Below are 17,390 nucleotides of genomic sequence, written 5' to 3' on the forward strand. Positions count from 1 at the left end.
TGTTTGCCTGGCTTTCAGTTTTCAATGATGAAGGATGACAGCTGAGTGTTAACTTGTACATCCTCTTTGCAGATGCTGATGGATCTGTTGTGTATTTTGACCTAATGCTGGGGAGAAAAAAAGAAATAATTATGATGGCGATGGTGATGTATCATAATATTGGGTTGATTACATATGTCTGTCATTCTCAGCCTTAGAATTGATGTGTATTCTGATTTTTTTTCACTGTGTAGGTGAAATTCATGGGGAAGATTTCTTGGATGGATCTTTTATTCTTCCAAGAAAGAGTATGTTGTTTGTGTTTTCCTCATAGATGATCACAAGGAATGGTTTGTCAAACGTGATTGAAGGTGGCAGTGACATTGGAGTCATTTTTATTCCAGTGCTTGCAGCTGCCTCTGTAGATTTTTCATCAATGTCCAGCACTGCCTTATGAGTCACCTTGTGAAACAGGAGAGAAAAAGAAATGTTGAGCTACAGATGCACTGTAAGATCATTGGACAAGGTTCAATACGATTGTTGTACCTTAAATCAGCATTTTAAAGCTATAACGCTTAACACAGTGAGCCTTTCAATCTAAACTTGAAACCTAAACTGATCTCTCTGTCCGTAGCCCTGTAGTTTCCATTTGTATTACTGGGAAGTACAAACATAAAAATGAAAAGAAGTAGGGCATATGGGCCCTCGAACCTGCCCTGCCATTCAGTATGATTATGGTTGCTGATGGCAACCTCAGCTCCTCATTCCCAGCTTCCCTCTTGCTTAGAGGGAGAGAATCCCAAAGACTCGTGACACAATGAGAGAAAATAATTCTCCTCATCACTGAATTAAATGGGTAACCCCTTATTTTGAAACAGTGACCTCTAGTTCCAGATTCTCCCACAGAGGAAACGCACATTGATCCTTTCAAGTCCCCTCAGGATGTTAGGCAGACATTTTCCCCCAAATATTCTAAGGGCCCAGTCTTACTGGCCGTTCACTCCACATTCCAGCGGCAAAGAGGTGGAAGAATTTGGTGCCCAACCAAATCTTTGTACACTGTGCTGGGTTGGGAAAATTCCGCCGGCTGTAATGTTTGGGCTGAAGTGTCATAATGTTGGTAAAATGGGAGTCCTCTGCACCGGTCTTTTCGGTGAGCTTGGCCCTGCAATCTTTCAGTGCTCTATCGTGTTTTTTGACAACGGGGAGCCTTAAGGGGATGGGATAGAGCTTACAGAAACTGGCTTCAAGCACTCTGGCACCATTCCACAGGGTGCCCTGATCTGCCGGTGAACCAGGAGACCTCCTCTCAGCCCCACATGGACTTCAGACTAACTCCTGTTGCCCCCCGTGATTGCGGTACCCCTTCTGCAGGCCACCCCCATTCCTCCCTGGCCAATCACCACCCCCATTCTGTCCCCAGTTGGTCACCGCCCCAACAGTCCCCGATGCAGAGTTCCCTCTCCTATGGAACTCCCCACGCTCTGCTTCCCTGTCAAGGGCCCACCACCTCGGGCTCTGACCCCTCCCCTCCCTGTAGGCCCCACCCATTGGCACTGCCCAATGCCTACTGGGCACTGCCCATTGCCAGGTTGGCAATGCTAAGGTTCCCAAAGAGCAGTGACAGGGTGTCAGGCTGGCCCTACTATGGTGTCAGGCTGGCAGTCCCATGTGCCCTTGCTCACGGCCACCACAAGGGTCTCAATGGCCTCTGCTCCCCCCAGTGAGGCCATCACATCTAATCCCCATTGTTAAGGTCATTAAGGCAAGTGAGCCCAGACAATTGTGTCCTGGACTCACTAATGATATTTAAATAATGTTATAAATATTTAAATCAGCCTTGTGCCCAGATTACGCTGATAGAACTGAGTCGGCAATCTCACAAGAGGCGAGAAACCGGGCACAAACCTAATTTATTGCCTCTTGTCTGATCCTATCAGCTCACCGACCAGTGTGATGAGCCAGTGAGATCGTCCCCTACCACTTAATTTTCAGAACTACGGTTATCTCTCACCATTCTACTAATGTCATCCTTAATTAACAAAGAATCTCCACCACCTTTTCCTGGCTCACTATCCATCTGCAAAATGTCATGTACATTAGGTAGGCTGATTTCAGTTAGTTAACAGATATAGACGTTGAGAAGTAGTGTGCTTATTGTTATTCTCGTTAATATACACATTCATATGTCCCAAATGTCCTGTGAAAGAAAATGTTCTACATCTTAATGAGCTCACCTGTGAAACTTTCAGACTTGTATTTGTACTTATTCCAAATAGGTTAGCATTGTCAGTAAATAGATCTCTCACTCCCATTTTCTTTAGGATATTTTTCAGTTCGCATGACACTGACAACGACAGTTTTGGAAAGGAGAGGAAATATCGTCGGCTGCTCAATAAATTATTGAACACAAGGGAGAAAGCAAGCAAAATACATTTTAAACCATTAACACTTGTACTGGTAATATCAATTTAAGAAAAAAAACTTCAGATATTTAACCTGACTGTTTGGAGTGAGATCTTAGTTACCTGACGTAGCCAAGTCGTTGGCGCCACTCTTCAAATTTTTCTCGGGAAAGATTTTGTTCCACATGTTCTAGTTTCCCTTCCGCAGGCAAGATGGCGATCATTGATGCATTTCCAACATAAGGAAGTTTAATTACATTAACGGAAAGTTGGAAATCAGATACCTCACTGAACCGGTCATTTTGGAACATCATTTGAACTTTTACTTTTGTGGTTTTGTTCACATTAAAGAATGCTTCACGAGTCACAGTTGGATCAAATGGCTCCTTCCAGTTTCCTGTCAGACAGAAATTTGACAGAGTTTGGTAATAAAGCTGTGGTAGTGTGGCCCCCACTTAAGGGGGCAATCCCCAAGGGCCATGTGATCAGGCTGGAACCTATGGAGAGGCAATGCAGAGCTCCAAGCAAATCAGGGGCAAGGATGTCCATCCTGGGGTGGGGAGAAACCTCAGTTAGAGCCAGGGAGAAGAAGAGAGCAGATATGCATTAGAATTCTGTTAGACCTTTGTTTGTACACATATATTGTTGGCAATAAACTCTTTATCACTTGAAGCCGCAACAAATTACCTTCAAAGTTATTAAAACACCTGTAGTTAATTCTGACAAATTGATTCTGAAAGTGTAATGATGAGTGGAAAGCATATATGAGCTTTTTGTTGCACAGTGATAACACATTTGCAGCCTGAGATTCTACACTATTAGTCCATCTCCAGTGAAACCTATTAGTGATGGAAAATGGAGGAGAATGTGGTTCCACTAGGATTTTCTTCCTTGAAAAAGAAATTCCATCAAGGTGGGTTATGGATTATTTTCTGCTATCTCAACTCCAAAGGGGGTAAATCTGGGGCACTCCAGCATTTTCTGAGGAGATTCCATCGTTTGATTGCCCATTGGACCCCATGTCTGTTGAGAAAAGAGAAAGAGGGGTAAAAGCTACAAAAGATAAATCCTCTTCAAGAGGTGGTGCTGGTGATGGGGGGGGAAGGTGGATCTTCCATTCTACAGGGATAACCAGATAGCCACTTTGACAGCTGAAGCATTGTGTGGCTATCATATTGTGAGGCCTGACGTGGGCCTTCCTCACCTTGAACATCTCTGATAATCCCAGCCTCCACTGGGTTGGACTCTGGTGCACATCCTTACAGGTACAATACATTGGCCTCAGAGATGCTAATGGCTCTGTCCCTTTGAGATGGGGTTATCCTGCCTACCTCAGGATGACAGCAGGGACTCCTGCTTCCCAGACCTTCCAGTTGTGGAGCAGGGACTAGGGAATCTCAGCCCTTTGGCACAATGCTGTAAACAGTTGATTTCAGCAGCGTCACAATGTAAATGTCGCAGCTTTCAATTCTTGGAGTTGCCAATTCACATTGATTAAGCATCCTTCTCCTGGGCCTTGGCTGTTTAAATAGGGCAGCTACAGATGTGATGGAATCCTTTGGACCTACAGATGTTATTAGAATGGCAGAAAGCTCATCAGTTGTTCGTAGAATTCCTTCTAAACAATAATTCTTTGTAGCAAATGTTACAGACAAATGTTTGCCCGACAGTCGACAGGAAAAGCAGTGGAGTCTTTATTCTGCAAGGAATAATACAGCACAGTAAAGGTAATGAGGCTATGGAAGAGCAAATTTGATGATTCAGTTCCAGAACTGCTTAGCCAGAGAGGGGAAAAGATTTGAAGAAATTCAAATGATTCCAGGAATGAGAGATTACGGCTATGTGGGAAGACTGGAGAAGCTTGGGTTGTTTTCCTGACGACAGAGAAAGTTAAGAGAAGGTTTGATAGAGGGGTTTGAAGACATCAATGGTTTAGATAGAGTAAATGCAAACAAAATGTTTCCAGTGATTGAATGGCACAACCTAAAGGCGATTGACAATGGAATTAGAGATGCCATCAGGAAAAACAAATTTTTCAATGCAACAAGCGGTTAGAATTTGGAATGATAAGCTGGTGGAAAGTGATTTAAGGGTAGCTTTCAAAAGGATAGAATTTGAAGAAAAACACGTAGGAATATGGGGAAGAGTGGGGGATTGGAACTAACTGGATTTTTCTTTGAAAAAGCTAGTACAGGCTTCATGGATTGAATGTCTCCTACTGTGCTATACAATTCCATGATTTTATAATTTCTACAATACATGGGATTCTTCCCCAGAAGCACTTAGAGCAACAAACATCAAAATAAACAACAGGTGAATTGCATGTGGTATCAAGTATTTCATGGCCCTAGAGTATCTCGTAGCTGCCATTAGTTTTAATAGAGTCATCAAAGTTCACAGCCCAACTTGTTCATGCCGCCCTCTTTTGTAACAAGTAAGCTAGTCCCAATTACTCACATTTGGCCCACATCCCTCTATACCCATTGAACCCATGTAACTAAATGTTTATTAAAAGCCAAAATTGTACCCGCCTCTACTACTATCTTTGGCTGCTTGTTCCAGACACTTCGCCACCCTCTGTGTGAAAAAATTGCCCTTCTGGGCCTTTTTGTATCTCTCCCCTCTCACCTTAAACCTATGCCCTCTAGTTTTAGACTCCCCTAACTTTGGGAAAAAATGTTGACTATCTAAATGATCTGTGCCCCTCATTATTTTATAGATCTCTATAAGATCACCCTTAAGTTTCCTAAGTCTCTTAATAATGCAACATTTGCCCTCAGAATCCACAGGTTACATTGTGCTGCACCACACTCAACAGTAATGGAGCTAGCAGCAATAACTAGTTCTCTTGTAACATTGAGATATGACAGTGCTATCCTTGGGCAGTGGGAGAGTATGAATGAGGAGAATATAAAAGAACAAGTGTTTTAATTACGATTACGGTGTTAGCAACACAAGGGTGTGTGCAAAACTTTATATCTGCAAAACTTTACTTCCTGCTTTTACATTATAATTTCCAATCCAACATATAAAAAAAATCAGCCATATAATCTTGATCCACTGTAATTACAATGATCCAGCAGTGTGCCACACTGTAATACTCAGCTCCTCTGTCTGTACTGCAGAGTTCTGTGTTCGAAACAACTCTACTTCTGTGCTTCTCAAAATGGCATCTGTTTTTATAAGTATAGATATTAATATTAAATCAAAACATACTGTCAACATAAAAGCAGAATACATGATTTTGAAATTGAGATTGAACAATATTTGTGGGCAATGTCCATTAATTTCCTGCTCTCTAACTTGATTCTGATAACATCTTGTTATATGTTTCTAAGATGTAAATATCTGTACTCTCCTATTCTGGGATTAGTTACTCAAATGTCTCTGCTCACCAGATTCTGAGCTTTTCAGCATAGAATCATAGAAACCCTACAGTACAGAAAGAGGCCATTTGGTCCATCGAGTCTGCACCAACCACAATCCCACCCAGGCCCTATGCCCATATCCCTACATATTTACCCACTAATCCCCCTAACCTACACATCTCAGGATACTAAGGACAATTTTTAGCATGGCCAATCAACCTAACCCCCACATCTTTGGACTGTGGGAGGAAACCGGAGCATCCGGTTTCTTAGTTGACTAAGCTGTTAAGGTTGATACGATACAAGATTCTTTTTTCTTGTTTGTAATTGGTAAAATTTAATGCTAATTTTCTTTCTATACATATTAACTGTATTCTTAAATAAACTTTGTTTGATAAAAGCTCCCTAGTAGGTTATTTGAATAATACCTGAAGTGAAGCTGCTCATGCTTACCCTAGACAATTTCAAACTGCAAAAGTAATGATCTAGGTGGGCTTCTAAAACACTTGGGAGTTTCCGACCTGAATTATAACACTCTTTATAATAATGGATGTATAACATACAAAACATTCAATGACAAAAATGGATTTACCTTTAAAAAAGACATAGTTAATAAGCATTAGTTTAGTTTCAGGGTCAATTGTGGAAAACATTTCTTTAATTTTTCCTTTCGTCATCTTTTTCACGTAATCATTCACTTGTTGCTTGGCATTTTCGGGATCCAGTTTAAAATCTAAAGGGAACACCTCCGCATTGTAAAACTTCTTGGTCTCATTTAGGAAGTTTGGCAACACATCAAAACCTTTTTGAATATGAAGGGAGTTTCCTGTAGATAGCTGAAGCTCATTGCGTTCTGCCATTAGAGCCTGTAGAAGTTGCTTGTAGCCTCTGTTCATTTTTGCTGTTCGTTCCTCTGTCATATTACTGAAGTGAAGTCTGTGGAGAAGCTGCTCACGGGTGGCAGATCTGGTACCCAGGGATAGCATGGCCAAAGCGGTGGAGATACTCAGAGGGGAGAAGAAAATGTTGGAGCTGCTGTGGTTAGCAATTTCTCTGTAGAGGTCAAAAGCGAAATCAGCATTTGCAGAAGAAACCATTGCCATATCAGATTCCTGCTCATGACTCTGAAGGTGATGATGACGTTTCTTCTTCACCGCACAAACTTCTCCAGTGAATGAGGAGATGATTAACAGCAAGATTATTGGGAGCAGCATGGTTCCTGCCAATACAGTACAGCAACAACTCGTAAGTATATAGTACCTTAATATAAAGGGATATCAGTAAGCCCTTTACAGGAACATTATAAACAAAGTATGACATTGAGCCACAGAAGGAGAGATTCAATCAGATGGCAAGAAGCTTGGTCAAAGGGCTAATGTTACGTGCTTGAAATTTTTGCGAGCAAGTAACTTCAGTTGGGTGTCAGCCTGTAGACAGTGATGCATTTCAGTGGTTGGAAAGTACAGGCAGCTTGCCCAGGCTTTTCTAATATATATTAGTTGAATGTGACCAGCTATTTGTAGCACAGGATCTCTCGCCATTTACCCTAAGGTATTATTTGAGAATGACGATTTGTGGAATACTTGTCTGCAATAGAACTCAATTGTTAGCAACCATTAGGTGATTGAAAAGAACACTGTCAGGAGAGCTCTGGAAGGATGCAGTGCCATTTCAGAATGACATTTTGACATTGGTCTTTGCTAAATTGATTTCAGCCAAGGTGTGGGTATTTTAGTCAAGAAAAGCGGGAGAGAATAATAACTTCATTAAAGCTAAAAGATGTTTTTGTAGTAATTCATTTTACAAAAGTTTAATTACTCTGAAAAATATTCATTTTTATGTAATTATACATTCTTAAAACACGTGCCAGCACTATCAACCTTCTCCTATCCTCTTGTTCCCATCCCTTTCAAAATTCCTTCCACCACTTACTCATTGAAAAGTTCACTCTCGCAACATTTTATTCAATGATCACCCCATGTCTAAATTGCCCTTTCTCTCCAAGGTTGTTACCACGTCATAATCACCCTTTCCATCATGGTCATCCATCACCTCTGTTTATAGCAGTACTGAGATCGCCCTGGTCAGACTCACCAATATATGATTTGTTTCTCTACCCCTGTGTTCTTTCTGCTAACTTTGGCGCTGCTGATCATTCTGTTTTGTTCTACTGCCTCTCTCATCTAGGGTTCTGTGAAAACAGTCGCTTCTGGTTATGCTGTTATTCTGTCACTGTATTTACTCCAATAGTGTACTCTTTCTGAACACCACGGACCTCTTGGGTCATTGTTCTCCATTCCCCTGACTGTAGATTGCCTCTTGTTCTTACTCCCTTCACTACACTATCAGCGGCCAATCTTTCAACTATTGCCTTTTGGCATTCTCTTGCATAAGAACATAAGAACATAAGAAATAGGAGCAGGAGTCTTTCCACCTCTACCCTATCCATCCCATTCATCATCTTATACGTCTCAATGAGATCTCCTCTCATTCTTCTAAACTCTAACGAGTACAAGCCCAGTTTATTCAGCCTCTCCTCATAGCTCAACCCCCTCAACTCCGGTATCAGCCTAGTAAACCTCCTCTGCACTCCCTCCAAGGCCAAAATATCTTTGCGCAGGTGCGGCGCCCAAAAATGCACACAGTACTCTAGTTGCGGCCTCACCAATGCCCTATACAGCTGCAGCAAGACCTCCCTATTTTTATATTCAATCCCCTTCGCTATGAAGGCCAGCATCCCATTCGCCTTCCTGACCACCTGCTGCACCTGCAAGCTGGGTTTTTGCGACTCATGCACAAGGACCCCGAGGTCCCTCTGCACCGTCGCCTGCTGCAGTTTTTCGCCCCGTAAGTAATAGTCCTTCCTACCATTCTTCCTACCAAAGTGGATCACCTTGCGAAACCATTTGACCTTGCTGTCTTTTATTTCATGAGTAATGGAAAAGTCATTGATGTAATGGTGGTCTTGATGAAAAATACCATAAAGCTCCCTAATTCTTCCGTAGGAAATTTACCTCACAATTTGCTGGAAAAGTGATTAGAATATACTGTAGACAGTGTAAGTGCTGATTGAGAATGGCACAACCAATGGCTGAAGAACAATCCATTGCAATGTGGTGCTACTTGGGACCAGATGTGTTGAAAGTAGAATTCCTAGAGTTGAACTGATAGGTAGATGATGCAGAAATTGAAATTATAGAGTGGATTCACTTTAAAGGCTAACTAGAACAAATCCTTATCCTTGGGAATGTACTGGTTCAGCATCTACTGAAAAGAATAATGGTGCCCTGAATAACACATTCCGTTACTAACTCATTAATCAACCAACAATGGCAGTAAGGAAGAAATGCCCCATGAATTGCAAATCATCTGAATTTTTGAATGATTTAGGCTGTTGTTGCAATGAGCTTTCACAGAAACAGCAGGTGGAATTCTCCCTCAAAAATTCTAAGTATTGAATTCATATGAAAACTGGAATAATTCACCTTGGTTTTTTTCAGTGGGATTTCTGAGAAGAATCTCCCACACTCTGTGCACTGCAGAGGTCACTCATGTGAATATCATTAAATTTCAGGGGCCTATTCCTAGTGAAATCAGCATGCTGAGTGAGCTACTGTGCATGCACTGAACTGTCAGTGCCGGTGCACAGTACCCCCCAAGATGCTCTCCTGATTGCTAGCCAGTTCCACGATCCCCGCAATGTCGTCTCTCTGGTCCCCCATGGCCCGATCACTGGCCCCCCTGACCATTCCTGGGCCCAGCCCCGACTCCCCCCCCCTTCCTGGCCCACTGAAGTCATCTGATCCCTCTCCCCCCCCTCCAATCACCCCCTCCTTAATAACACACTCCCTCAGTCCCAACCGCCTCCCTGGCTGACCACCCCCCACCCCCCCCCCAACCGCACCCCCCAACCCCAGCTTGCCCTGATCGCTAGCCTCCCTGCTTCCCTTCCAATCCCTCAGCAGAGTGGCAGCGGGACTCCCCACCGATCACCCCATCAGGCCCTGCCCCCTTGGCACTGGCCCTTGCCTGATGGGCAGTGCCAAGGTGCCCCCGGGGCATTGGCACTTTTTTTCATGTTGTTCACCATATTGCCATATATTGTATTGCCCTCAGCGAATCCCTACATTGCAGGAGGAGGCCATTCAGCCCAATGAGCCTGCGCCAACAACAATCCACACAGGTCCTATCCCTGCAACTCCACATATTTACTCTGCTAGTCCCTCTCACACTAAGGAGCAATTTAGGTGGCTAATCCACCTAACCTGCACATCTTTCACAGTAGACAATTTGAATAACTCTGTGAACATAAAGTTTAAAATTGAAACATACATAAACAACTCAAGTAAGAGGGTACATTGTGAGATGGTCCACTCCAGTAAAATCTGGACCGCTAGGTATGATCGGCACTACATGATCATGGAGAGCGCTGATTGAAGCAAGGTCTACAATGCTGTAAACCCAATTCTCCCACTTGTGTTGCCTATGAGCGTAAGTCAGCAACCAAGCCTCATTCCATTCCAAACAGGATATAATTAAATCCTACTGAATTCACCACGGGCTGTGAAACAAACATAGATCACAAAAACCTATGAAGGTGATGAGTTCAAAGATCTGACTTCAAACTCAGTACAACCTGAACTTATTTTGTCAGATGGATAAAGGCTTGCATTTCTCTCAGAGTGCAGGACAAATTTAGCTAAAGTAGTAGCCGAAAGCAGGATGTAATGGAATTATGCCATTCTCCATTCTGCAGAGATTCATCTATTGGCATAAATTCCGGACTTCTCAAAATGGTTTCTGTTAATGACTGCACTTCACATGTGAACATTTGCAGTGAATGATTTTTTCCAAGATTGAAATATCACCCTGCGTTCAGTGATTCAAATAATCATTCCATGGCACAAAATAAGAATAGAAAATAACCCTCATTTTAAGTGTAATTAGTTTTGGAGACATCCAATCAAAAAACATAATGAATAGTATCGATTATAAGATTGTTCATCAACGACTATCCTGCCATACGAAATTGCACCACAATGTTCTGCAAAATTATTTTCTGAACACTTTACCAATCGTTTCAGGACTCACTTATTAGCTGATCTTCGCTCGAGCCCCCTCTGCAATTTGTGATTTACTTTTCTCTGGCTTTCCTTTTGAAGATACAAATATGTTGAAACATTGTCAAACAGACCTTGGTGGCCTGTCCATGAGGTCACACACAGAAAGTCAACAGCATAGCTATTTGCTTGGCACACAAGCACAGTTTACAAAATTATTTTATTTGCTACTTGTTAATGTTTAACTGAGTTATTTGAGTTCTTTAAATGAATTACTTCACAGGAAAATACTTGCAATCTAATTTTCAGCTTTAATACCAATCTCACTGTGTCTGTACCTCCATTAGGCTATTAACTCAGTGTATTACTCCATAAAAACATTGGCTGGAATTTTCTGGCTGTTCACACCCTGTCGTCACTGTCAGCGAGAATGGAGAATTTGGCAAGCACTCTGCTGTCGTAACTGGGCACCATATTTGAGGCACTTCTCCAAAATGCTATCCTATTTCTTTTGAGTTCACTGCAACCACAGAGCCTGTGGGAGACTTGTCATTTTTCATTTCCCAACCCAAATCCATAGTGATGCCCCGAAGTAAATGGCCACAATTTGGTGGCATGCGTCATTGCAACACCAGGCTAAAATCATTGACAACGGTAACACAATAAATCCACCCACAGAGGTGGCAGCACTGATTCCCATTCATTTTAAATGGGCCGAGAATGCAGATTCTCAGTGATTGTAGGGCCTATCTCTTTAAGACAGCACAGCAGAAGAGGGTTACACAATGACTGGACTGCTTCCTCACTTGGTTGTACATCAACTCTCGCATAATACCAAAGAAACACATACGCCACTATGAACCGGTGTTCCAAGTTACCTTTCTGGGTTTTGGGATCCTTTGCATCAGCATGGTTCGTAACATCTGCTAAGGTTGACGTTGCTGATCATTCTGTTTTCTTCCTCTGCCTCTCTCTCTAGAGTTCTGTGACACAGTATTCTTCTGGTTATGCTGTTATTCTGTCCCTATATTTACTCCAATAGTGTACTCTTTCTGAACAGCATGAATCCCTTGGGTTGCTGTTCTCCATTCCCTTCACTCCACTATCAAAGGCCAATTTTTCAACCACTGCATTCTGGAAATCATTTGGCCTTGCTACCTTTCAGCTCATGAGCAATGCAGTAATCGTTAATGATCTTGATGAAAAACGCCATAAAGCTCCCTAATCCTTCTGTGGCAAATTTATCCCATAATTTGCTGGAAAAAAATCTTTAGAATGTACTGTAGATGGCATAAGATTGAGTATGGCACAGCCCTTGACTAAAGAGCAACCCATTGCAATGTGGTGCTACTTGGGCCCAGAAGTGTTGAAAAAAGTTGAACTGATGGGCAGGTACATGCAGAAGATCAAATTATAGAGTAAATTCACTTTAAAAGCTAACTGGAACAATCCTTTATTCTTGGAAAGATATTGGGCCAACATCTACTGGAAAGAATAATGGTGCCCTGAACAACACATTCCGTTATCATCAAATATGTTGCATGATTTATGTTGCTGGCGCTGTTACCTTTGCACAAACAGCATCTCCACCCTAATATCATTGTGATTTTCCTTAATTTGCTGCCTTTGCACGGTAGAGTTAACTCTAATAATTAACAGCTTAAGCACCCTTGTAATGACAAATTGATGGCTAATGATTGTAGATTAACCATTCTTGCTCAGAAAGTGAACAATTATTAGTGTGGATTTTTATTACTTCAGATTGTGAATTAACATGATAAGTTTAAATTGTCAAAATCTAATTTTAATATTTTTATTGCTTGGCTTTTCTGTTTCTCTTCTTCTCTTGCTGTACATAGTTGTCATATTAAATTCACCTATTTTAATTCACTTAGTCCTTCCTCTGTATATGTCTTAATCCTTTAAATTTCAATATTGATTAAGATATGACAAATTAATTAAAGTAGTAGCTGGGAGCAGAATATAATGGAATTATGCCATTCTCCATTCTGCAGAGATACATCTAGTGCTATAACTTCTGCACTTTTCAAAATGGTTTCTTTTAATGATTGTATTTCACGTAAACATTTGTTGTGAATGTTTTTTTTGCATAATTATTCCGTGAAGCAAATAATAATTCCACAGTACAAAAGAATAGAAAATAACCATTAGTTTAATTGTAATTAGTAATAATCTGGGGATATCCAATAAGAAAACATAACTGACAATATTAATTATAAAGTTGTTCTTCGATGACTATCCTCCCTTACAAAAATATTCTGCCAAATGGGAAAATGCTGGAAAATCTTTGTCTTTGACAAAGGGTTGTCTGGACTTGAAACGTCATTTCTTTTCTCTCCTTACAGATGCTGCAGATTTGCTGAGATTTTCCAGCATTTTCTTTTTTGGTTTCAGATTCCAGCATCCACAGTAATTTGCTTTTATATTCTGCAAAATGATTTTCTGAACACCACCAATTATAAAAAAAGTTGTTTGAGGATTCACTTATTAGCTGTTCTTCATACGAGCCCCCTCTGTAATTTGTGATTTACTTTTCTCTGGCTTTCTTTTTGAAGACAGCATCCAAGGCTGTCATGTCCACATCATTTCTTTTTTGAAGACAGAAACACGTTGAAACATTGTTTAACAGACCTTGGTGACCTGTCCATGAGGTCACACACAGAAAGTCAACAGCATTGTTATTTGCTTGATGCACTAGCACAGTTTGCTATTTTGTCTGCTGCTCATTAATGTTTAACTGGGTTACTTTAATGAAATCACTTTTGCTCTACTTTTGATAAAGAACATTTGTTATTAAAATTTTCTATACTTACTGTTAATTGGCAATTATTTTGCCTTAATGACTTATCAACATTTACAACAGGATTTGAGAAGGCTATCATAATGGTATAAGGATCTTTGTAAAACAGAGGCATAAAGTACAAAATCAAGAAAATTATGCTAAACCTTTATAATAACAATCATGAGGTTCCAACTTGAGCACTGTGTCCAGTTCTGGGCATTACACTTTAGGACAATGTTAAGATCTTAGACAGGGCACTCAGGAGATTTGTGTATCTGCGAGGCAGAATTATGCCATTACGACCAAGGTTCATGTACCCTGGTCTTGTAGTTTAAACAACCAGCTTTGAGGTTACTTACCCTGGTGGAGTGAATGAGGTTGTTCATCCTCTTGTGGATCCCCACAGTGCATGGACCTTGGGTGACATTCTCTTCATGTCTGTGTGAGTTTCCACCCAAAGTTCAGGTTAGGTGGATTGGCCATGCTAAATTGTCCCTTAGTGTCCAAAAATGTGTAGATTATGTATATTAGCCATGGTAGATGTGCGGGGTTACGATAGGGTTATGGGGTGGGCCTGGTTAAGATGTTCTTTCGGGGAGTCACTGTATGACTCGATGGGCTAAATGGCCTCCTTCTGTACTGTAGGAATCCTGTGGTTCTATGACATTGTATTGCTGACCTCTTCTGAACATGTGGGCATGACGGCATCTGCCACCTGCACCCACACAGCGTTGGTTTCCCCTCTCAACCTCCTCCTCCCAACAGCCAGAGCAAATATATTCTTCCGACCCCGACATGGTTCTGGAGGTCACACAGGAGGGTGTCTCTAAACTTTGGTGTTGGACCTTCACCTCTCCTTCCAGACACTTTTGTAGTTTGCACCGACATTAAGGATGTTCGGGTGCTTTTTAAATATGTTGACCCGATATAATGGTGGGACACATATCTGCATAATTAATGACATGAGGGACAGAAGATACCATGAGATTCCCCATCAGCCTCTGCAGCTGGACAGGAGAATTCCGTTGCAGTTAGAAGCTCTCCATGCCTCATTCATTCTCAGTGAGGTGTAGATCTCTTCTGACTGGGCCAAAATTCAGATCACTGTGCCTAGTAGGAATATCGCCATGTCCAACAGAAGTGTCACCGTGTCCATGTGTCCAGTGGGAGTGTCACTGTATCCGGTGGGAGTGTCAGCGTGTCCAGTGGGACGGTCTCTGTGTCCAGTGAGAGTGTCATTGTGTCCAGTGGGAGTGTCAGCATGTCCAGGTGTCCAGTGGGAGTGTCACTGTGTCCAGTGGGAGTGTCTGTGTGTCACTGTGTCCAGTAGGAGGGTCTCTGTGTCCAGTGGGAGTGTCATTGTGTCCAGTGGGAGTGTCAGCATGTCTCTGTGTCCAGTGGGAGTGTCACTATGTCCAGGTGTGCAGTGGGAGTTGTGTTCAGTGGGAATGTCACTGTGTACAGTGGGAGTGTCTCTGTGTCCAGCGTGTCCAGGTATCCAGTGGGAGTGTCTGTGTTTTTGTGTCTAGTGGCAGTGACATGGTATCCAGATGTTCAGTGGGGGTTCTGTCCATTGGGAGTGTCACTATGTCCAGGTGTCCAGTGGGAGTGTTACTGTGTCCAGTGGGAGTGTCAGCATGTCCAGTGGGAGTGTCAGCATGTCCAGGTGTCCAGTGGGAGTGTCACTGTGTCCAGGTGTGCCGTGGGAATGTCACTGTGTCCAGTGGGAGTGTCTCTGTATTCTTGTGTCTAATGGCAGTGTCACGGTGTCCAGATGTTCAGTGGGAGTTGTGTCCAGTGGGAGTATTCCTGTGTCCAGGTGTCCAGTGGGAGTGTCACTGTGTCCGGTGGGAACGTCATTGTCCAGTGGGCGTGTGACTGTGTTTATGTGTCCAGTGACAAGTCACTGTGTCCAAATGTCCAGTGGGAGTGTCACTCTGTCCAGATGTTCAGTGGGAGTTGTGCCCAGTGGGAGTGTCACTATGTCCAGGTATGCAGTGGGAGTTGTGTCCAGTGGGAATGTCATTGCATCCAGGTGTCCATTAGGAGAGTCATCGTGTCCAGGTGTCCAGTGGGAGTGTCACTGTGTCCAGATGTCCAGCGGAAGTTGTGTCCAGTGGCAGTCTCGCTGTGTCCAGATGTCCACCCTGAGTCGTGTCCAGGTGTCCAGTGGGGTGTCACTATGTCCAGGTGTCCAGTGGTAGTTATGTCCAGTGAGGGGCAGTCCGGAGGCTGCGGTTCGTCTCCTAGCAACGGGGGGGGGGGGCGGGACATTGATGCCGTTACGTCACAAAAGTGCGCCAGGTTCGAATGACAAGCGGCGGCTTCAAAATTAAACTATCGGCAAACCCGGAATGACCCAGCGGGGGACCGGTGTAAACCATGCCGCCTGAGCCGCAGCACTGAGCGGCTTATGGAAGTTTCTCGAATGAGCGGCGGGCGCCAGAGGACCTTGTTCCAGAGCTGGGGCAGTAAGGCCGGATCGCAGCGCCCGGGCTCGGGCGGGAGGAGCGCCGAGACCAGGCCCGGGCCCGCGGGCCGCCCGGGCAGCGCAGCCTCAGCACCAGCCCCGGCCTCGGATGGCTTCCCGGATGGGGAGGATGACGATGTGCTGCTGGTGGCGGTGTTTGAGGCTGAGCGGCGCCTGGGCGGCCCCAGGCCGGCCTCCCCCGGCCCGCCGCCCGACACCCTCCCGGGCTTCGACCTGTCCTCGGGTGATGTGTGGATTTACCCCAACAACTACCCGCTGCGAAGCTACCAGTTCGACATGGCCCGGGCGGCACTCTTCCACAACACGCTGGTGTGTCTGCCCACCGGCCTGGGCAAGACCTTCATCGCCGCCGTGGTCATGTACAACTTCTACCGCTGGTATCCCTCGGGCAAGATCGTGTTCATGGCCCCCACTAAACCCCTGGTGGCTCAGCAGATCGAAGCTTGTTACAAGGTGATGGGCATCCCGCAGGAGCACATGGCAGAGATGACAGGTAACGGACTGTCATGGAATCCCTACAGTGCAGAAGTAGGCCATTCGGCCCATCGAGTCTGCACTGACCACAATCCCACCCAGGCCCTATCCCCATAATCCCATACATTTACCCGAGCTAGTGCCCCTGACATTAAAGGGCAATTTAGCATGGCCAATCCACCTAACCCGCACATCTTTGGACTGTGGGAGGAAACTGGAGCACCCGGAGGAAACCTGTGTAGACAAGGGGCGAATGTGCAAACTCAACACAGATGGTTAACCAAACCAGGAACCGAACCTGGATTCCTGGCGCTGTGAGGCAGCAGAGTTAACCCCACTGTGAGGCAGCAGAGTTAACCACTGTGCTGCCCCATTGTCAGATAATGTTTAAACTGCACCAACCCTCAAGAGCAAGAAAGGTCTGGGTGAGCAAATCTGCATCAAGACTGGATAGAAGTGTTGCATTTGCATTGGTATCCCAGTTTCCATGGGTTAGGTGGTGTTGTCCGATATGTAAAACAGTACAGTGTAGGAACAGGCCCTTTGGCCTGTGATGTTGTGCCAAACATGATGCCAAATTAAACTAATCCCATCTGCCTGCTCTTGGTCCATAGATCTCTCTTTCTCTTGCATATTCACGTACTTACTTGAATGCCCCTATCATATCTGCTGGCACCATCACCCCAGCAGTGCGTTCCAGACACCTACCACTCTATTAAAAAACCTCTGCCCCTCACATCACCTTTGAACTTTTCCCCTCTCACCTTAAATGCACGAGCCCTGGTATTAGACATTTCAACTCTGGGAAAG

The 17,390-nt window shown here is 43.7% G+C and overlaps 2 protein-coding genes across 4 annotated transcripts in view; one reads left to right on the plus strand and one right to left on the minus strand.

Moving 5' to 3' along the window:
* Positions 1–240: 240 nt before the first annotated feature.
* Positions 241–6,966, minus strand: LOC145352227 (alpha-1-antiproteinase-like). Its single transcript, XM_080201967.1, has 4 exons — positions 6,345–6,966; positions 2,508–2,781; positions 2,217–2,370; positions 241–441 (listed from the first exon to the last, which is right to left on the minus strand). Exons 1-4 carry the CDS (start codon positions 6,964–6,966, stop codon positions 241–243), a joined length of 1,251 nt encoding a protein of 416 aa, XP_080058093.1.
* An 8,945-nt stretch (positions 6,967–15,911) lies between these two features.
* Positions 15,912–17,390, plus strand: part of fancm (FA complementation group M) — a 118,764-nt gene continuing 117,285 nt past the window's right edge. For 2 of the 3 annotated variants that reach the window (XR_013888548.1, XM_080202466.1), the window contains exon 1: positions 15,912–16,599. Coding sequence is in view for 1 of the 3 variants with exons in the window: in XM_080202466.1 (XP_080058592.1) it covers positions 16,029–16,599 (571 nt within the window). In the remaining 2 variants the exon portion in view is untranslated. The remainder of the gene's footprint in view (positions 16,600–17,390) is intronic. The other variant, XM_080202467.1, reaches the window with a different exon arrangement.

This window comes from Carcharhinus amblyrhynchos, chromosome 14, assembly GCF_965287045.1.
Source record: "Carcharhinus amblyrhynchos chromosome 14, sCarAmb.v2.hapA, whole genome shotgun sequence".
Lineage (NCBI taxonomy): Eukaryota > Metazoa > Chordata > Chondrichthyes > Carcharhiniformes > Carcharhinidae > Carcharhinus > Carcharhinus amblyrhynchos.

Excerpts from the sequence above, each read along its gene's own strand:
- LOC145352227 (XM_080201967.1), bottom strand. The coding sequence starts at position 6,966 with ATGCTGCTCCCAATAATCTTGCTGTTAATCATCTCCTCATTCACTGGA. Across the intron at positions 2,782-6,344 it reads TAACTATGTCTTTTTTAAAG|GAAACTGGAAGGAGCCATTT; the intron begins GTAAATCCATTT and ends TCTGTCTGACAG. Across the intron at positions 442-2,216 it reads CAAGTCTGAAAGTTTCACAG|GTGACTCATAAGGCAGTGCT; the intron begins GTGAGCTCATTA and ends CTGTTTCACAAG.